The 22,222-nt window shown below is 39.8% G+C and overlaps 1 protein-coding gene and 1 long non-coding RNA gene across 3 annotated transcripts; both read right to left on the bottom strand.

Annotated features, from left to right (window-relative positions):
- Nucleotides 1-1,871: 1,871 nt before the first annotated feature.
- On the bottom strand, nt 1,872-9,966 carry LOC116355103 (uncharacterized). The gene is made up of 2 exons (XR_004204348.1): nt 9,667-9,966; nt 1,872-2,284 (listed from the first exon to the last, which is right to left on the bottom strand). It is a non-coding gene; the product is annotated as an uncharacterized LOC116355103 (long non-coding RNA).
- A 1,470-nt stretch (nt 9,967-11,436) lies between these two features.
- On the bottom strand, nt 11,437-21,926 carry LOC109910035 (pituitary homeobox 2). Of its 2 annotated transcripts, XM_020509181.2 has the most exons (4): nt 21,492-21,926; nt 18,774-18,842; nt 13,852-14,054; nt 11,437-12,601 (listed from the first exon to the last, which is right to left on the bottom strand). In XM_020509181.2, the coding sequence occupies exons 2-4, from the start codon at nt 18,817-18,819 to the stop codon at nt 12,038-12,040; spliced, it is 813 nt and encodes a 270-aa protein (XP_020364770.1). In that variant the 5' UTR covers nt 18,820-18,842; nt 21,492-21,926; the 3' UTR covers nt 11,437-12,037. The 2 variants fall into 2 exon arrangements, with proteins under 2 accessions (XP_020364770.1, XP_020364769.1); XM_020509180.2 differs by lacking the exons at nt 18,774-18,842; nt 21,492-21,926 and adding an exon at nt 14,774-15,356.
- Between the last annotated feature and the right edge of the window lie 296 nt (nt 21,927-22,222).

The following is a 22,222-nucleotide window of genomic DNA, read 5'->3' as shown; positions in this document are numbered from 1 at the left end:
CCTGACCTGTCTGCTTCAGTAACCTGAAGGATACCAGATAAAATGCAGGTCCAACCAAGTGAGGCAACCTTTTCTGTGACCATAGGCAGCACACTATTGTGACTAATTGTAGATAAAGTCGTTTGAACATGAACACATAGAAGTTGTCATGTTACAATGTTTACAAAGAGTGTATAATGCAAATTATTGATGAGGATAATAGTGGTTTAATTCATTTCAAGCACCGTTAACTAAAATGTTTTCCAATGACCCAAACACCAAAGCTCATTGAACTTGTCATGACCATACAAACTTCTCAAATGAGCTCTACACCATTTTAATTGGTTTGACTAAATTTGCTGCCCTCTTCTGGCTAGATGTGTGCATCAACACACTGAGCATCCTCCTCGAGGACGGGAGTTGTGTGGAGCTACCCTTTTTTTAAAACCTTTTTTTAAGCATACAGGCCTATTAAGAATGGACATATTTGTCCCAAAATGTATTCACAGGTCCAGAAAAAGTAAGGTTGGTGAAGTCATGGAGAAGGATGAACGCGGAATGATGAAGGCAGGAGAAAACCGTCCAGACCAGAGTTAGCCGAAGATGCAACCGCTGAGGCCTTTTACTCCACCATAGGAGCTGAAAGGAACAAGTCAAGTCCAGCAAAAGGTCAGCAACACACTTGATTCAGGAAGGAACATGTTCATGCTAAAGAACATAGTAGACCTCAGGGGCAGCCTGCCTAGACGTCAAGAGAAAACATATTTGTTAGGCAGTTTCAGAGGCACCACTTCATATTCTCCCACGGAGAACACCAACATATTTGATCTGTGGTTATGTGTTGGGAGTCACATCCATCTTCCATCCATCCAATCCCTTGTGTGTCTTGCCTTACCGTTCTATCCATTCCATTAATGATCGCGGCGCCTTCCAGCCGGGATTACCGCGTCGCACACAGTGGATTTCCCACTGCGCCCGGTAATGAGCAGCGATGTTGGAATGGGACTCCCATTATGGGAGCATGCAGCAGATCGCTTTTCACCAGAGTGTATTAGTGAGAGCGGGTTCGGACGTGCCTTACGTATTAAATATTATAATTGGCAAAAGGAGGGAGGTTGGAGATGGCCAGGTAACTGCTAATGGTTGTATGGACATAAAAAGTAATGCAATGTACATTTATACGCTTGTTATCTCAACCTGCCCGGCACATATACCCGTGCGTGGCCCTTTCACCGGTGTGCAATTTCACAGCAAACAATTGAAGGGAGTCATGTCAAACTGGCCAGTTTAGGAGAGACTGCTATTCATGGTTCAGTATTACTATAGGGTGTCAATTCAATATACCTTGTTGCACCACAAAAATTACCTTTCAGCCGCCTCAAGCCAATGTACATGCTCTAACCTGCAAAGTAGTCCAGGCCTATGTGATAATGTTAGGAAGGTTGAACTGTTTTGTTTGTGAGAAGATTAACTATGCCTTTAATGTTTGTGAGAAGATCAACTATCCCTTTAATGTTTGTCAGAAGTTGAACTCTTTTTAATGCTCACCAAGTGAGGCATGTCTTGTCTTGTCTTCCTACTGTTGTTAAAGCTCTGTAATAAAGTAAGGTAACTGAGACATGGGTTGGTTGTCACAGACGGTGCTCCAGACCTGGGTCAAGTCATACATCAAATACTTGAGATGCACTTGATTATGTTTACAATGGAACTAATGGGATATATAGTCCCAAAAGCGCAATCTCCAAACTAAATTAAGCATATCTTAAATACTTTATAAATTATTTTAAAATCGCTTCAATATTTACTTCATCTGAACAGTTATTTGGTGTTGTTGGATATTATCTGAATTACAGAGTGGTGAAAAGCACTATAAACACCCTGTCACTTATAGGAACAGTTTAAACCTTTTTAATCCCAACATGTTTTATGGACATTTTATTTATTGAGACAATAATCATCTTTGTGAATAACAATGTAATAATCAATGCTTGCATCTTGTCAAGACAAACCATATACATTTTAGCAACTGCATATAATGAACACTGGTACAGTAGAATGAAACTTGAACTGAAACAAACTATTTTCAATATGATTAGATTAGTCATTCAGTATTACTGGGCATCATGTTCCACTGCAGTATGAGCATGAACCACACTGTAGTGTAGAATCTAGATGAATAGAGGTAGAGGACCGTGGTGCCATGGTTCTCCCTGGTACTGTAGCAGGTGTCTGTCAGAAGACCGTAGGTCCTATAGGAGATCCCAGTAGCTTTGTCTCACTGCAGCCCCCAGTGGAAGTGGACATCCTGTGGAGATCAGGCATAGATAATGTTACCACAGATCAATATTCCTCAGTGTGTTTCCTAGATCAACTTCCTGAGATTCTACCATCTGTGACATATAGCTTGAGCCAATAAGTCGCTTCCGGGTTCCAGTGCTATCCATTGGTTTCTACCCTCGCTCCTTGTTGATTACCCATGATCTACTGATCGTAAAGATCTGGGTAGGTATTTTCGTTGACATGGTCTAGTTTCTGATGATGACAATGATTTAGTTATTTTCAGATCTGCAAGGGAACAAGTTTTTGGTTTGGAATTGGGCCATATAGACACTCAATACCTGCTAACCTCAAGACTGCAAAAAATGTCATATTGCGTACCATTAGGATACACTGACTTGACGTCTTACCCAGATAAATTATCTTACTGCACTGGCAGACAATTTTACCTTATTTTAACCTAAAAAAAGGCTTGATACCTCCATTATTTCAATACTAGACTATCAATCTAGGTAAGATTGCATTTTGTTTTTAAAGCAGTACCTAGGTTGGCTTCTGGGGGCCTCAAGACAGTGAAGTGATTGTGTCTGAGTGTCTCAGCTGAAATGAGGGCCGTATTGGGTTATCTTGTCATTTCTCTCACCATTTAATTGACAGGAATAACATTAAAGGCAAACTCAAGCATTGCCAACATTATATATATAATGTTTTTATTTTATTTTTTACAGTTGCTTAAAACAAGTAATTATATATATTATATATATACACTTTAACCCTTAAGATGTCAACTGCTAATTTTCAGATTTACACCACATAGTCCAGTGAAATGGCTGTGTTTATCTGTTGCTGCCAAGTCATGATTTCCCTGGGGGTTAGCCTTGCAATAACCAAGTGGTGAAACACATAGCCCTCTATATTTAAATGTTTCAGGTACACCACGATAGGTGTTTGTCCTCATGTGTCTGTTTTTCAGCATAAAGTACTCCGTAGCCACTTAGTGTGGACACCAGGTGAGACCACACACACACAATAACAGTCGCTCTCCTTCACTTCATCCCTCTCCCCCTTCTCCCTAAATCCTCTAGGTTATATCAGCTGTTTTGGTAAACCCCTCTCGTTTCAGAAGAAAGTTATTTGTTTCTGGCCATTTTGAGCCTGTAATCAAACCCACAAATGCTGATGCTCCAGATACTCAACTAGTCTAAAGAGGGCCAGTTTTCTTGCTTCTTTAATCAGAACAACAGTTTTCAGCTGTGCTAACATAATTGCAAAAGGGTTTTCTTTTTTTACCCCCTTTGCTCCCCAATTTAGTGGTATCCAATTGTTAGTAGTTACTATCTTGTCTCATCGCTACAACTCCTGTACAGGCTCGGGAGAGATGAAGGTCGAAAGCCATGCGTCCCCCGAAACACAACCCAACCAAGCCGCACTGCTTCTTAACATAGCACGCATCCAACGCGGAAGCCAGCCGCACCAATGTGTCGGAGGAAACACTGTGCACCTGGCGACCCGGTTAGCATGCACTGCGCCCGGCCCGCCACAGGAGTCGCTAGTGCACGATGAGACAAGGATATCCCTACCGGCCAAACCATCCCTAACCCGGACGACGCTAGGCCAATTGTGCTTCACCCCATGGACCTCCCAGTAGGGGCCGGCTGCAACAGAGCCTGGGCGCGAACCCAGAGTCTCTGGTGGCACTAGACCACTGCGCCACCCGGGAAGCCCGCAAAAGGGTTTTCTAATGATCAATTAGCCTTTTAAAATTATAAACTTGGATTAGCTAACACAATGTGCCATTGGAACACAAGCGTGATGGTTGCTGATAATGGGCCACTGTACGCCTATGTAGATATTCCATTAAAAATCAGACGTTTCCAGCTACAATAGTCATTTACAACATTAACAATGTCTAAATTGTATTTCTGATAAATTTGATGTTATTTTAATGGATAAACAAATGTGCTTTTCTTTCAAAAACAAGGACGTTTCTAAGTGACCCCAAACTTTTGAACAGTAGTGTATACACAGTGGCAAGAAAAAGTATGTGAACCCTTTGGAATTACCTGGATTTCTGCATAAATTGGTCATCGAATTGGATCTGATCTCCATCTAAGTCACAACAATAGACAAACATAGTGTGCTTAAACTAATAACACACAAATTATTGTATTTTTATTGTCTATATTGAATACATAATTTAAACATTCCCAGTGTAGGTTGGAAACCTCTAGGCTAAAGACTTCTCCAAAAGCTAATTGGAGTCAGGAGTCAGCTCACCTGGAGTCCAATCAATGAGAAGAGATTGGAGATGTTGGTTAGAGCTGCCTTGCCTTGTAAAAAACACTCACAAAATTTGAGTTTGCTTTTCACAAGAAGCATTGCCTAATGTGAACCATGCCTCGAAGAAAAGAGATCTCAGAAGACCTAAGATTAAGAATTGTTGACTTGCATAAACCTGAAAAGGGTTACAAAAGTATCTCTAAAAGCCTTTATGTTCATCAGTCCACAGTAAGACAAATTGTCTATAAATGGAGAAAGTTCAGCACTGTTGCTACTCTCCCTAGGAGTGGCTGTTCTGCAAAGACGACTGCAAGAGCACAGCGCAGAATGCTCAATGAGGTTAAGAAGAATCCTAGCGTGTCAGCTAAAGACTTACAGAAATCACTGGAACAAGCTAACGTCTCTGTTGACGAGTCTACGATATTTAAAAGACTAAACAAGAATGGTGTTCATGGGAGGACACCACGGGAGAATCCACCGCTGTCCAACAAAAATATTGCTGCACATCTGAAGTTTGCAAAAGTGCACCTGAATCTTCCACAGTGCTACTGGCAAAATATTCTGTGGACAGATGAAACTACAGTTGAGTTGTTTGGAAGGAACATACAACACTATGTGTGGAGAAAAAAAGGCACATCACGCCAACATCAAAACCTCATCCCAACTATAAAGTATGGTGGAGGGAGCATCATGGTTTTGGGCTGCTTTTCTCCTTCAGGGCCTGGACAGCTTTCTATCATTGATGGCAAAATTAATTCCCAAGTTTATCATGACATTTTGTAGGAGAATTTTAGGCTGTCTGCCAATTGAAGCTCATCAGAAGTTTGGTGATGCAACAGGACAACGACCCAAAACACAGAAGTAAACCAACAACAGAATGGGTTCAACAGAAGAAAATATGCCTTCTGGAGTGGCCCAGTCAGAGTCCTGACCTCAACCCGAATGAGATGCTGTGGCATGACCTTAAGAGGGCAGTTCACACCAGACATCCCAAGAATATCAGATCAAATGTTATGCAGAAATCCAGGTATTTCCAAAGGGTTCACATACTTTTTCTTGCCATTGTATATATTTATTTTATGTATTTTTTGCTATAAAATGTGCCTTTTAGGAAATGTATCCTCCTACATAAGGTCAAACTTTAACCAGCATGAAAGTATGTTCTGTATCAGAATAGTTGTCAGAGACTCTGGGTGGCTGACAGTAGGGGGTAGAGGTAATAGCCATTTAGAATGTTATAGGAGGTGACGGCAGAAAGGAAAACATTGAGAAGCGATTGACGCCGTTTGGCCAGACGGCAGACTTACAGTGTAAACTAAAGGTGTCTGAACATGATGACTCACATGAGGGGGAGACTCAGGTTAACATGAAGGGACATGAAGAGGAAGATATTGGTAGTTGCAGTAGGTGGGGTGATTAGTGGATAATATGGCTCTGTGTTTGAGATCGTTTTTTTTTTGTTGGAATACCTCAAAAGGAACTATGAATGTGCTTATACTGTCTCTATATAGGGCAGCCAACAGAGACACAACAGACGTATGGCATATTCAGTAAATGATAATGAATTAGTGTATTTTGCGTTTAAAAACCCCTCACGCTGTGAAGCACAGAAGGCTGCTTTAGGGAAGGACGGCTCATAATAATGGCTGGAACGGAGCAAATGGAATGGCAGTTAATATCACGAGCCAGTTCTCCCCAATTAAGGTGCTACCAACCTCCGGTGCTGTAAAGGCATAACTTGTCCCATCCACCACCAATAAATGAATGTTATCCTTTTTCTACTCATCTGAGTTGCTTAAATATGGTATGATTCCTATTGGTTTGGTCTTACCATGTTAAAACATTCCTATGACATGTTTCCCCCCCAGTGAAATGGATCACAGCAACTACAGAACATCACACTGACAGAAGAAAAACACAAGGTTGGGGTTAACTTCAGGCTTTAACTCCAAATGTATAAGGTTAGGCATTCACTTAGAATGGTTAAGGTAGGGGATAGGCTTCATCTGCCCATCCGCCATTCCCGCCTACAACACACTCGCAAAACTGAAACCTACTTGAAGGTAAGAGTGCTCACTGTTACCCCTAGTGGCCTGTTTCCACATCATCTCCCGACGTCCTCAGACATGGATGGACATTGATTACTGACTTGTATCACAGGTGACCTGGCTGGTCTCAAGTAGGAGAGCTGATCTAGGATCAGTTCCCCCCTGTCCATGTAATTGTATTCATTGTGGTCATAAGGCACTCCTGCTCTGAGACGCTAGATACATGGTCCCATGTCACCCAAAAGACACACAGTGCACATTCCTAATAGGCTATTACCTCCCATTCCAATACATTTCTAGAAGACTACTAGAAAACTGAATAGTCAATTTAACACCACATGGTTGAAGGCAAGACTGTTAGAAAACACAAGACTGTTTATTTATCTACTGAATCCCATCCTCGGATCATATTATTTTTCTATTCAAGGCACATTAGGGCCATGGTCCCGATCCTTTGAACACACTCAAGGGTGAAGCCAACATGCTCAATGTGTAGCAATCGATTTGGAGACAAAACATCAGTTTTTTTTCCTGCATCCTTTAATATAACTTCACAGAGCAGGAAGTGTGTGAGTCATGAAATTTGCCCTGGTTATCTGCTTTCACACGCTCCAGCCGACCGGCCAGCCAGCAGCCCACGGAAACAGGACGAGAGGAGCTAGAGCTGTCCGAGTCACACACGCTTGCTCCCAGGCTTCACAGCACAAGCAGAAGCATATACACACAGGCATACACAGGTGCACACACACACATAGGTGTGCACACATGCAAACATATACACACACACACACAACAAGTGACTTTAGAACCCCTTTATTGTAAGGTTCTTACTTGTGTAATGTACAATTATTTACCACAAACAGGTTTAACAGATGTTTTATGCAAAAATGTGTTCCCACACTGTAATTACACTGTCTATGCAACTACCATGTAACATGTATAGGTATTTTTCTTTCTTTCTTCATACAAACAAAGACAAGGTGATGTATACACTTAGCTATGGAAGACACCTTTGTCTGAGAGGGAATAATATAATTGTATTTCATCTTGTTATGGAGGGCCTCCGTGTGGGGGGGGGGGGGGGGGGGGGGTTAGAATGTGTGAGGTCAACTCATCTGACCTCTAGCAGCGACCCCTATGCTATGATTGGTCAGAAGCCCCCCACTGACCCAGAGTGGTATGGCCAATGTGTATGTGTGTGGATTCTTGTGCTTGTGTGTGTGAGAGGCGAATAATTGGAATTGATAAGCATGAACGAGTTTGTCTGAGATTATTCAATGTGTATTCCTACTATCCAGCCAATGCAAGAGGGCTTGCCATTCTCTTTGATATTTCACTGATTATGACAATACCAATTTACCTTGTACAGCATAATGCAATCAAATCATCAAAAGGAAGAGGTGTACATTTCCCAGGCTGAATGGGATTTGCGTTTAGGCAACGCCTCTAATGTAGGCCTGCTCAATAGTTATTTGTTAATGGCTAGCCAATTTAACGCATGAGAATGTTGAATCTGACAAAAAAAGTAGGCATATTCTTCTCAAATAATGTCGTCAATTCCGCCAATGACAAGCCAGCCTACAATGCAACAGTGTTGAAAGTGTTAATAAATTGGTAGCTTTTGAAATACTATAATTCAACTTAACACATTGGTAAAACAAAGGATGAAAATATAAATAGTTGTTTCGATAGTTAAGACCTAATTCACCCCGTTCCCAATTCAAACGAGAAGAAACTCCATGATTCTATTGAATAATCGCCCGCCATAACCGCTTGGCGCCCACATGAAAAAATGCATGTCTATTTTGAAAACATTAATTTTCCATTTGCTTAAGATTGTTAATGTATTATATATAATAACCAACTAAGATGACCAAACCTGTGCCTGATTTGGTTGATATTTGAATACAAAATTATTTGAATAGGAAATTGCTCATGCATTTTTATCAACTTGTGCACCCGTGTATCTGAAATGAAAAATTGCAAGGGCATGTCGAGCACATTTTGCACAGAACAGAAAGACCTAAACAAGTTGACGTGCATAACAAAGTCGTTGGAAAATAGCTTTCAGAAGATCGGAGTTGCATGTAATTGGTGTGTGTAATTGGACAACAAATAGACACCATATTGGCAAAATGTCTCACATGTTTGGCACACCATGACATGAATATTGAGAGCTTGTTAATTATTTAGATTAGAAGTAACGAGTCATGCACGGATGTGTGCTCTCACTTGCTTAATTTGAATTCCCCGGGGTGGGATAGAGGTGATAGGGTATCTGCATTTTCTGTAACTTTTCCTTATCATAAGAACCCCAACATGAGGTGACAAAATTAGACAACGAATTTAATCAGCATTCACATTATGTTTCGGGATATTTCTATTTCTGTAAAGAGTAAGCTACAATCACAGTGGAAATAAAACAACCAAGCGAGAGAAAAAAACTGCAAAAGGGAAACATCTTCAAAAAGGTAACAAAGCGTTGCTTATTCTCTAAAGTCGAAGTAGTTATTAGTCTTATTGGTGCTGTTTGTGGTAGCCTAATAAACTGTGAGGTTTGACTGTACGCTTGTTTATTCCATGTGTAACTCTGTGTTGTTGTTTTTGCTCTATCTTGGCCAGGTCGTATTTGTAAATGAGAACTTGTTCTCAACTAGCATACCTGGTTAAATAAAGGTGAAATTAATTTTTAAAATGATTAGGCTATTAGCGAAGAAGGCCCAGCTTAGTGGAGGATAAGCTCTTGAAATAACATTGACTTCATGAAACAAGGAGTTGAGTTTACTTTTGAATGGTTGTTTACATCGCTTTAAAATGAATCTCAATAATGACAGATATCAAACCGAAGCGTTTTTAATATTATTAAGGACGTTCGTTCTGCAGTAGGTAAAATTGAGCTGCAACCAAATAGATTGCCTTCCTACATTTTTAAAAGCATAATTTTAAATTCAAAAACGTGAAATAATTTGGTCACAAATAAAAATGTTTGAGCAAACCACTTGTGGTCAATTACCAAAAAATAAGCCTGTCAACCCTGTTATATTTTTGTAATTTATTGAAAACATTGAAATATATTTCTTACCGGGTAGTCCATGCTTAACAGAAGGAGAGGTCTGGAGTCTTGGGCGGTTTCTGGGCGAGTGAGATGTCTCTCTGAAGACTTGTCTCTTCAGGCCCTCTGTGCCCAAATGTTGATTGGGATGTGTATTGAGACGCAGACTGCATATTCGCCAGGCTGCAAGACTTATCCTTGTCAGCCTAATATTGCTCCATGTTACCGACTCCATCAAACTCGAGCGGATCTGAAATTCAAAATGTACTGCCTCCAGGTCTTTAGGAAACATTTTTAGGGGCACTCTTTTTATGGAAAAGGTTTGTTTGTTGTAGCCTAGGTGCTCCAGCTGGTGGATGACCAGTATTTCTTTCATGTTATGTTATATTTGATCAGCCTCAACGCGCATTAATATGTGCTAATAAAATAGTGATTGACTTTCGCTACAGCACAACTAAATTAGGTCAATTATTGTTTTAAACATTGTATGAGCATAATGAATAATACATTATCAAATGAACAAGGGCTCACCTGAAAATATGAAATAATTCCTCTGGGCCAAATAAACCCCCCTGCACAGTGCATTTGTTTCGAATGGAAGGCTATTTCCCTCGACATCTTCTGAAGGTTGCATTTTCCTTGTTAGCCAATGTGGCCAACAGTGGTAACTCTTCCATTTTTCATCAGCGCTCTACAATGATCTCGAGCAATGCGCTGACATTAGATCACAAGTCTCAGCCTCCTCCGTCCCCGAGCTACATACCTTTCTTTGTTTGTTCAAACTTGTGAATTATATTTTCTCGGTGCCTTGTAGTTGTTTTGATTTTCTATAAACGCACTGGTGCATTTGATAACGGACCACAGCACATAGTAAACAGGACTGTATAGACAAAACTACAATGCCGGAACGAACATGTCAACACAATGCGTAAAAGAAGGTGCATGGGCTCTCTGGAAAAAATAGTAGGCCACATTTAAAAATGTTTAATGTACTATTCAGCCAAGTATAACATTGTTATTATCGTAGTCATAGTTAGCCAATTGTTATTGATATTATGATTGGTGTTGTTATCTTATTGAAAAGACAGATTGTTGTAGATCTGCACAACAAATATAGCAAAAGTGAAAATATTTACAATATGAACATCTACGCCCAGAACACGACGCCATAGGCCTGTCATATAGCCTATATCTCAATAAGCTAAAGAATAGTTTTGCAATAGTTAATCGTTGTGTTTATGAGAGATTTGTAGAACATTGCACAAGTCAAAATAAAAACAAGATGCTAACATTGTATTGGTATTATTGATTATTTTGTGATATAGAATGTTATGTAAGTCTATAATCACTTTCCACTGCATCAAGAGGCGCATCTTAAACGTCCAGTGCTGCTCATTGTTTGGCTATAAATAGCACTCGTGATTATTATGTGTCAGAAGGTAATGAGCTCGGGCCTTTGTTGTGTGGTCCAATTCCAGTTTGTTGATTCCAGTGTTATTTCAAGCACCAGTGATCACTCCGGGTCCTTGGCTAAAAAGCAGACATGTATTCATCAGTTAATCTGGCGGGGCATCTCGCCCTCTCCACCCGTGAATCTCCCTGCGTCTCGATTCATATGTGTATTGGAGAGGGCCATTGTTTTCGCTTTAGATTAGTAGGCCTGGTAGCTAGCATAATCGAACCCCGATAGACACACTGTCATTCCCTGCACTATAGACTCGACAAAACTCACACTAACACTTTGATCAGCACAAAAATCCTCAACAAAACGTTTTGAACAATATATTTACTTCCATTAAATAAAACACAATAGTTTATTTATTTTTTTGTTGGAAAAAAACGAAACAAAATTCCGTACTAAATAGTATACACAGCAAAACCAATTTAATTTCGCAGGAACATTTGATGCGTCTTTTTATACGCAAGATTGCTACTCTAAATCGATATTCACACAGACATTTAATAATAAATTTATAATATGTTAGAAACACACAACTGGTGCGTTTAGTATGTACATTCCCTTGTTTGCAAGCAAAACATTATTCATTTAGGGTTTTCACATGCTTTGTTAAATTTTACCTTGAGAAAACTGGAGAGCAACAGCATTCGCCTCAATAAACTGGAGATGATATTTCGATATATACAACCTTTCAGTCAATTAACGTCCAAAATTAGAAACCTCAAAATAAACAAGCGTGGAAAGTAAAGTATCATACATTCTCCACTCGCCGGTGTAGAACAAAATACTAATTAGGATAAAAATTAAAAATAAAGCCTAATTACTTCCGTTTAAGTTTGAAACTCCATCGCGGGTTTCGGTGGTTTAGTATTCTAGTGCCCTTCTGAAAAAAAAGAAGTAGTCTCTTGTTCCTCTGACTGGGGCTCGTGAAATTCTCAGGTATTACACTGGTCTATCCACGGCGTACTGGCACGCGCTCAGATTTGAGCCTGGATTCTGAACACTGGTGTATCCAAAACTCGAGTGCTGCTTGGCTTTCAGTCTCAGGCTTGCCAGACTGGAGTTACAAGTGTCCCTGTACACATAAGGAGGGGTCGGCGGGGCGTACGGGCAGGTTGGCGTGGGAACTCCCGAATTCAGAGAGGGGTTGCTAAGGTTGTTTAAATTATTGAGGCTGTTGAGGCTCGAACCGGGCACGCCAGTAACCGAGGACGGCACCATACTGGAAGTCATGCTCATTGAAGAGATGGAGTTGGGCGGGGAGAACATCGTCTGCGATGACAAAGGGTTGACGTTCATGGAATTGAAAAAAGGGAAGCTTTTGGTGGACAAGGAGGCCGAAGTTAGCCCTTTGGCGGCCCAGTTGTTGTATGTGTAGCTGGGGTACATGTCTTCATAGGGCTGCATAAGTCCATTGAACTGAGGACCGAAGCCGTTCTTGCATAGCTCGGCTTGCTGGTTTCTTTCCCTTTTCCTCCATTTTGCTCGCCGGTTCTTGAACCACACCTATGACAAAGACAAATATGAGTTCAGAATTTAATAATAGGCTATTAATGCAATATGAAGGCGGCCCCATGTGCTTTATTTTATAGCCAACAGAAGAATATTAGGACTTGTTGGCTATCCTGTGCAATTCACAAAAATGTAATTGATGGGTAGCCTAATTGGTCTGCAAGGAACCAGATGTGGTATTCATGTGTGGCCTTCAGGTGTGTCTTAAGTCAAAATCAGACATACAACTGTAAATCAATTAAATTAATTTCTCACAAATGACAAATGTCGACCTTACCAATGCAAAATAATATAAATATACAACTCAATTATTATTGTTGTTAACACAGGCTATGCCAAAAATCTAGTTATTCTCAAACGTTAAATAATTTACATAATCCCCCCCAAAAAACGATTGTAAAAGCGCAACGCTATTTGTGATAACAATAGTATGTTGGATTTGCAACTCTACCAGGCCTAATTGAGTCACTTTCTCTCGTGCAGAGCAATCTGGGTTGATTCCAATAGAATCCCAATACACATCCATCGTTCCTAACTGTCTTTGCACCATCTTAATGTGGTGTCTGAAGATGTGTATTCCTCCATAGGCGGAGACAAACACGTTAGTAGCTTTAGTTATACAACACGAGAATGACAAACGCAAAATACAAGCTTTGCACCTCATTCAAACGAACATAGTAACAAGATTGGTATCTGTCAGCCATTAATGTCAATAGTTCTAACAGCTAACAAGTTAATTAGCCTGTAATTATGCTTTGTTTTTCTAAAACAACTAATAACAGCCTAATTATCTAGTTATCAGCAATGTCAGATATCTAACAAAACTGTGATATTATAGCCTAAATATAGTAAATGTGTGAAATTGCTATTTAATACATTTCCATTTTATCCACTGCAGAGATATTGACACTAAAATCGTACTGTTGTACAGGGAAAAATATACGAGTAAAGTAGGTGGACGGCCTATCATTAGACATTTTCTAAATAACAATGCATTATAGGCGTAGCCATCTAATGTATGGTATTTTACTATTTTGTGACATAACTGAGTCATAACATTGGAAAGAATAACCAGTCATGCAATTTTATTTCCCTAAGACAACATGTTCTGGAGGTGAGTGCCCAAATTATGCGTGCCCAAATTCCCTGCGTAATAATTGACATCCTTGCCTCGACTCCATATTGAGTGGCACAAATAACCCGAAATTATACACATGAATGGTGTTCGTTCTCAAGGGCCTTACCCTGACGCGGGCCTCTGTGAGGTTGGTCCACACGGCTATCTCCTCTCTTGTAGACATGTCCGGATAGCGATTCCTCTGGAACGTGGCCTCCAGTTCCTGTAGCTGCTGGCTTGTGAAGTGAGTCCTCTGTCGCCGCTGCCGCTTCTTTTTAGAAGGATCATCTGAAGAGTCGTCAGTTTTGCTCTGGCCCTTTGAGTCTTTCTCTGTTGAAAGAGTGAACAAAATACTAAATGAGTCATTGTCGGGTCGGTCACAGGCGTGAAGTAGCCTATCCTGGGTGGTATTATAAGAGGTGTATCCTCATAAAATTGGAACCCATTTTAAAACCTTTGGATCAAATGTTACTCTCATAGTTAAACTACTAATAATGTAACGATTCCTTATTTAAAGCATGTAGGCTACATGAAAATGAGTTAAAAAGCCTACAACGTGACTCCAAAACAATGTCAGTATGCACAATGGTAATACTACACAAATGGTATTTAAAAACGTTTCTAGATGTTGTAATTCATCGAATATAGGTTTACATTTAAAAAATGTAAACGTTTTATTACAATTATTACACTTACAAAAATATGCGTGAAGACATGAAACATTTCGAGAAAAATATATATAACTTCACCGGAGTCAAAGGTGGTTTTGAAAGTAACGACAGCGTCACGTTCCCTGACACTTATGACACAAATAAATCAATTACTGGCGCAATCACAATATCTGCATAGTCAAAAAGAGTGATCCTCTGTCTGATATTTCCAATACCCAGACTATTTGCATACATAAACTAATAACGTCCTCGGTCTCAAACTGCTTTTGTTGAGAGAGGCTGTAGAGAGACATCTTGTTTCCTATCATCAGAAAAATGGCCATCCATCCTCAAAAAGCCATGTGCTGACAGTAGTCTGCACCACGGGATGATTCTTACCTACGGACTCCGGACTGGAGGTGTCTGATACTGTGTGCACCTCTAACCGGTGTTTGGAGTCCACAGACCGCTGCAACGGCTGCAGACTAGAGGCCATTGCTAGTGCCGTGTGGTGCGTGGAGGAGAGTTTAGTCCCGGTTAGGTGGTGGTGGTGATGATGGTCCAAATTCAATGGATCCTTCATAGAGTTCATATGAATAGGATAGCGCGCAAAACTCGCTGTCAGAGGCGGATTACGTTCCCTCAGTGCAAGCAAAAAAAGAGAGACGTCCGACGGATAGAGAAAAGGGGGAATCAAGTGGTGTTAAGATTCACAGCAACACGTCTCCTCTGGCAAATTAATGTTTAAAAAAAGTTGTTTAAACGGTTTAAAATGTCTTTAGAATAAACCCAGCATTATTCGCGTTGGATGAAAATGCAACGGCGTTTTGATTTAAGGAAGAGCAAATATGTATCTCGGGCTGATACTGTAAACTGTGCGGAGTACCAGAGTGACAAGGGCAGGTAGGTGATATTAGATCCAGAGGCTAGGCACACTACGCCGCTCACTCTTCATTTCAGCTGTTTGCTGCGCTCTGGCTGTCCCACTGTGACTCTCTCCTACACCTTTGACGTCACCGAGAGCCCTCCCATTTGTTATACAGGCCGTCAACGTGGACATGACGGTTTGCCCAGCCAACCGGTGCGCGGAGAAATAAGAGACGACTGCCAATGTGTTTATGCGGGGTAGAGTACGGTGCTTTTTTTTCTTTTTTAAAAAGCATGTAAAGAGAGACAGGAGGCACCGTGTAGTGTAGCCTACCCAAGACGAACCGAATGCCCGTTTTGCAGAATTGAACACTAACCCAACTAAGGAAATCATATCTAAAAATCAAGTCAAACGAACAGCATGATGCATTTATTTGGTAAAATTTGGCCTATTCATTGTGTTCTTGCTAATCTTATTTTCTTCCCATTGAAGAAACGAAGCAATAAAGATGACCTGATGAACTGACCTTTCCATTAACAGTCAGCTATCTCTAAGCAAGGCGCACAAGAGCAACGCTACAGTATGTCTATGATGGGGATATGGTGATGCGCTGACCCCATGCAGGGCCCAGTTCACAGAACTGATGTTGTCACTTTCAAGTTGTTGCCCATTTCGGGACTACCAGATAAATGATGACCAGATAAATCAACCACATCAGAAGTAAAGTGACACAATCTAGTCACACATGTATCCTAATTTGTCACCAATTGCGTAAAAGTTAAATGGCCTTGGTTTAGGCAATAAGTAACCATTTCATTCTAGCTCGTCAAAATGACGCAGTTTATCTCGGTCCTTAGCCGATATCCTGTACGTTTGGACCTCTCAGCGGTTCTCAGGGAGTCGACTTGTAGTGGGTTTTAATCTGATAAGACTCTCATTTGCCTAAGAATTTGGTATAAGGACTTTTAATGACTTAGAGCTGATTTCCCATTGTATTTTCGCTAATTCCCGCAAGATCATGACGCGTAAAAATAAAGTCAACATATGTCCAGTATCCTAGCAGATAAATGGCCTATGCTTGGAGGATATTCTCTAACCAGGCTTTTGACAGCAGTTACATGTGACCACTATACTTCCCCTTAGGCCTTTGTGTTAACATTGTAAATGCAATTAAAATCTTCATTCATGCAACACTATACACAATAATTTGGAAGAAAACGTTGTCAGTCCCCACAAGTCAGATAATATATTAATTTATAATATATTATTATTTATGAATGCATTGATATTATTAATTAATAATAATAGAAATAATAAAAATATCACACAAATTATGAATAATTTGAGTTGATAAAAATAAATAAAAATTGTTGCATGATTTCTTGATAAGGCAATAGGCCGGCATGTAAACTCCTGAATATTTAGCCATCACGCGTCTTTTCACCCCATTCTCGTAGATATCAGGATATGGGCTACTAATACGTTATTGAGCTAATCCCGTGAAAGCCCTTGATATACACGTTATTTGCACTCTTGTGGGAGAGCTGCCCGCGGACCATGGAGGAAGGTAGCGAGAGCTGTTGAAACCAAGGGTATGATTATTCCTCCATCCTCCCTCCTTATAAAAATAATTTCGTGTTGTGTGTTTAGCCACCCCACTGTAGGTACATATGTAGCTGGCCGATAATATATGCAATCCTTGACTGAAGATGTGAATTTAGCCTGCATGTCTTCCGTTCATCATTTATTTCTTCAGTTTATTTGAGGATTCTCGGGAATGCCTATCCATGCACCCCTGTCAGGCATATCAAGTGGATTTTATTTGTTTAAATCTCCCTGATATGCGATTCATGTGGGGTCTAATGCTTCATGATCTAAATGGTGACTCATTTGATTTGAACATGACATAGGCCTAAAGTATTCACCTGCAGTCTGCGTGTTGGCGAGGATTCTGAGTATTGATTTATGTTGACTGATTTATGTCTTTTTTAATAGGCCAAAAAAATAATACTAATCATTTCAAAAGAAAAACATGTAAATGGCATAACAGTCCACAGGTTTTGTGTAGGCTATGCAAGCAAGTGATTGCTCAATTATTTTCTGAAAGTAATACTAGACTTGCAGTGGATTATCGGTTTCCTCTTCTGTTTTACCTTCAGGATGCTTTATCTCTCTTCCGCGGATTACCGCGCGCGATACGCCATAGAGGGCCATTAATTAGTAATTCAGTCAATATAAGGGAGACGACAAGGCTTTTTACATAAGATTAAGGGGACATCAGATTCCCCCATTAGTATATTCCTCCTCACGAATAAGCTTTCATTATACATTTAGTTTTCCCTGGAGTCAATCTATCAAGACCTGCATATATTAAGGCTGGTGTAAAACAGTTGAAAGGGGATCCCAATAATCAGGTCGCTCGAGTGTCTCTTCACTCCGGTGCCTACATTTGCAAGCCTCGTTAGCTCATCATTGCATTACCTCAAATAATTATGTTTTCTATTTATCTTATTACTGTTAATCAATGAGTGATCATAACACCGTCCTTGCTCAAGTTGCTGCTATGGAGCAAAGTAGGCTCACGGGATGATGCGTGCTTTGTCACTTGATTAGATCCAATATAGCATGAACGAAAATAAAATGAGCTAAATTAAGAGTTGACAAACTGGTCATTCGTTTAGCACTTAAACAATATTCGTTTTCTGTCATTCCCTGAAAACAAAATCAATTAAATCCACTCCAACATTATTGACATGGCCCAGACGAAATAAACTGTATTTTTCTGCATCTTATAAAAATACGGACAATAGCCATTTTTGTTTATGTGCATATTTCTGTGTATGCATTTAAAATGCGTCATCATATTTTGGCATAGGCTAACTGATATGGGTCACAACTTGGTGTAAGATACATGAATTCAGCATGGATATCCACACGAGTGCAATATCAATTACAGCTACTGTAAAGTTTCAATGGGAGTCTCATAAAAATAAGTTCCTTATTGGCTAATTTAATAAATACAATTAGATAGCCTGTCATTCATAGGCCAAGGGTCGGCTATTAGACTACTTAATACGTCGAATGAAGAAAACAGACAACATGACAACAAAGAAAAGTAGTCCATATATAGTGTGGAGAGTAATTTGTAACCTCTGGCACGTTTAACAAAAGCTGGGTGTATAAAGATAGAATTTATGCTTAGGCCTTTTCCAGTCGCCCGCTACTGCACATCCATACCCAGCCACCAGGTGCCACTCTAAGACAGTTTAAGACCACTTTTTCCATATTAACTAGACTAAAGCGCATTTTGGCCTAGACAGGTCTCTGACATTTTGGGAACGAAGAAGTAGGCCTTTGTGACAAAAAGTGACAATTAAAGAAGATAAATGCATCGTATTTCCTGCTATGCAACGGAAACAAAACGCGAAATTATGCTGCTATAATCTCAGCATCTGTTTACTGTAGTGGGCGAAAATAATGTCACGTTGACGTGTGGTGATGGTGCGTCAAGAGTTACACATAGATACTCACCTATTTGTGCACAAGTTGATGCAAGTTTGCGGCAGTGGGAGTCCATTGTTGCAATTAGAGGAACGGCTTCTGGAAAAGAGAGGGACTGGATGTATTCTTAGAATGCTGAAAATGTTGCATCGATTACACACTACCTTGTGTACTCCAAAGAAATCACACAATTATTATTAATTTACAGTCAATATATTGTAGTATAGGACCAAACACAAGTTTCACCTATATGTTTTCATAATTGTTAATATATGACGCTATACACAATTTTCCTCAAGTTTCCTCACATATCCAACGTTTGAATAGGCCCCATTGCTTAAACTGCTCTTCAAATGTGAGGCCCATGCAGTCCCACAGAAAAGCAGTGCAACCGTACTCTGTGACGGGGTTGGCGTAAATTGTGCCAGGCAGCATGCAGCAGTTTGGGGCGCTGGAAGTTGAGTGAATCCGCAGTAAAATCACGGGATTAATGGCTGATTGAGATGTCTGTCGGTGGGATATTACAAAATTCATTATCGCAGCTCTATACTAACTCGATATGAAGTAACACAGATGGGATTTTATTAGACCAGACTTCCGACTGTTTGCTTATGATAATTTAAGATGGGAAATTTGCATGCAATCATGCTGTTAACCGTTTTCCCCCTTCATTATTTTTCTCTCTGGACCCGCCTGCGCGGCACGGATCTCCTACTCGCCTCACCTGCTTTATAGCATACATCTGTGATTTTATTCAAAAGGGTGAGAAATTGGAGGTTAGTTTTCCCATGGCGTGTACCTGCTAACCCTGGTTTGAGTGGAGCAGGTTCTCGTGTATTCCGCCGTAAAATGAAAGATGGGGTGTCAGGTTGCAAGGTGCAAGGTTATTGCAAATCCCTCGTGTTATCTAATCAGCGGCAGAAATACGATTTCATTCATATTTCAGCAGGCTCCCCTTAACCCCTTCTCTTTACAACTGGGTTGGAAATTATATTTACGGGGAATAGCCGTTTCAAAGAAGCCACATAGAAATATCGAAAATGTTCACTTGAATTTGAAAGTTCCTGTTTAAGTTTTGGGCGAATAAAATTACATGGCCACAAAAAGGAGCAGTAGCCTTGTATGCACATAGGCCTGTGTGAGAAATGTTGGAAGTTCAATTGATTATATTAATTGGATTCGTGTTACTTAAAAAAAGAAGTAATAGTTCAATTAATATTGCACGATTAGGAGGTAATGTACCTGTTTGTAGAAGTTTATTTTAACTCCAATTTAACTTGCAAGCATAGTTAATACATACTATACATTACTTTGCAAATCTCTCATTATGATAACCATTGTACTACTACTACTACTAGGTCTACTACTAGGTCTACTACTACTACTACTACTACCACTACTAACACTGCTACTACTACTACTACTACTAGGCCTACTACTACTAGGCCTACTACTACTACTACTAGGTCTACTACTACTACTACTAGGTCTACTACTACTACTAGGCCTACTACTACTACTACTACTACAACAACAACAACAACTACTAATACTACTACTATTACTTCTACTTCTGTTGCTGCAACTACTACTATGATTACTACTGCTACTACTACCACTGCTGCTACTATTACCACTGATCCTACTCCTACTACTACTACTCCTACTACTACTAGTATTGCTACTACTACAACAACAACTACTACTAGGCCTACTACAAGGCCTACTACTACTAGTTCTACTACTAGTACTACTACTATTACTACCTGCTACTACTGGTACTACTACTACTAATGCTACTACTACTACCACTACTACTATTACTACTACTGCTACTACAACAACAGCAACTACTACTACTACTACTAGGCCTACTACAAGGCCTACTACTACTAGTTCTACTACTACTATTACTACTACTGCTACTACTGGTACTAATACTACTGCTACTACTACTGCTACTAGGCCTACTGTATTATTACCACAAATATCGATAATAATAATAATAATAATTAGGTCAATTTAATTGTGTGTATTGTGACACCATTGAATGTCTAATTATGTTTGTCCTAAATCATAACATTCGGTCTATAGTCGTTGATAGCCTAGTCATACGCCTAAATGATCAGTATTGATCTATATCATCATTAATATGCCTTTTACTGGTGTAAAATATTTTGAGGGTGTTACTATAATCGACATATAATATAAATAGCCTATATTATATTTATTTCAATCGGATACATGGACAGTTTGAGATTAAGAATGCAATCACAGCAATATACGCAACGCAACTGATGCGCAATCAGTCCATTAGCCCACAACCAATTGTTGAATCAGAAGCGATATTTGAAGGTTCGATGTATGCTTCTTTATTTCTTTGGTTTGCACAATTCCCTTCAAAAACACGAACAACCCCAGTCCAGCCTGTGTGCAATAATAAAAAATAAAAAAATAAAAAATAAAAAAACATGTGTTTTTGCATTAGGCTAATAGAGGCGCAAGAACCATGAAGTCCAGTCCATTCCATGTTCAATTCAGTGCTAACGATACATCATTATCATCTGGCGGACTTGTAAGGTGAAACCTGCCACGAACTCACTTATCATGTCCCTTCATGTTACTGCGGTGCTGATGAAATTCACATCAGACTTTCCCAGATTACGCCGAAAAGGCTAACCCGAGGTGGAACGAATTATTTCACTTGCATTAACTCACATCTCCGCAAAGTGTAGCCTCAGCACTTACCAGTGGTCGAAGACGCCAGCGCTTTTCGTCCTTTCCTGTTTTATTCTTGTCTGATTAAGAGGTAAATTCCACACCGATGGGTCCGCTTCTCACCTTTCAGATAAGAACCGGAGACAGCGAAATTCCGGGTCCAAAATATGAAAGTTGCTGTCTGCCTCCCGAAGGAAAAAGTCTCAGAGCTACTTAGATTTATTTTCTTCCCCGCTTATTGGATAAAAACTGAAGCCACATACGATTTTATAACCATCTAGCTAACAGTGCGATTAAAAATGGTGAAGCAGGCGCTGTCACTTCAGTAGATAATTCTCTTCTTGGATCGTCCTCAGCCTTAACAACTTTTTTTCCCAGACAGTCACTCAAAGAGTGGCGCATTTTTTTCTCTCACTCTTGACTTTTGAGACAGAGCGTGTGGGTGTGAGTGTGTGTTCCTCAGTGGGTGTCTTTATCTGCGCCGACGTGCATGTGTAGTTACAGACAGTATAAACGTAGAAACGCTCAATTCACAACCACAATGAAAAATAAAATAAACGAAATGTAACAGTATTGCATAAAACCTCATTAAAACAAATAGGTTACCCTTTGTATTTTCCTGTTTTTAGGCCTTCATTAATTAAGATAATATATCAAATATGGAATTAATTCACAGTGTATGTTTGCTTAAGCAAATTGGCAATGACTACATATTTTTTGACTCTATAATTCCCGTATAAAATAGCCTATACTATTTATAT

This window comes from Oncorhynchus kisutch, linkage group LG19 (assembly GCF_002021735.2).
Source record: "Oncorhynchus kisutch isolate 150728-3 linkage group LG19, Okis_V2, whole genome shotgun sequence".
NCBI lineage: Eukaryota > Metazoa > Chordata > Actinopteri > Salmoniformes > Salmonidae > Oncorhynchus > Oncorhynchus kisutch.
This window is presented reverse-complemented; position numbering and strand designations above follow the sequence as displayed.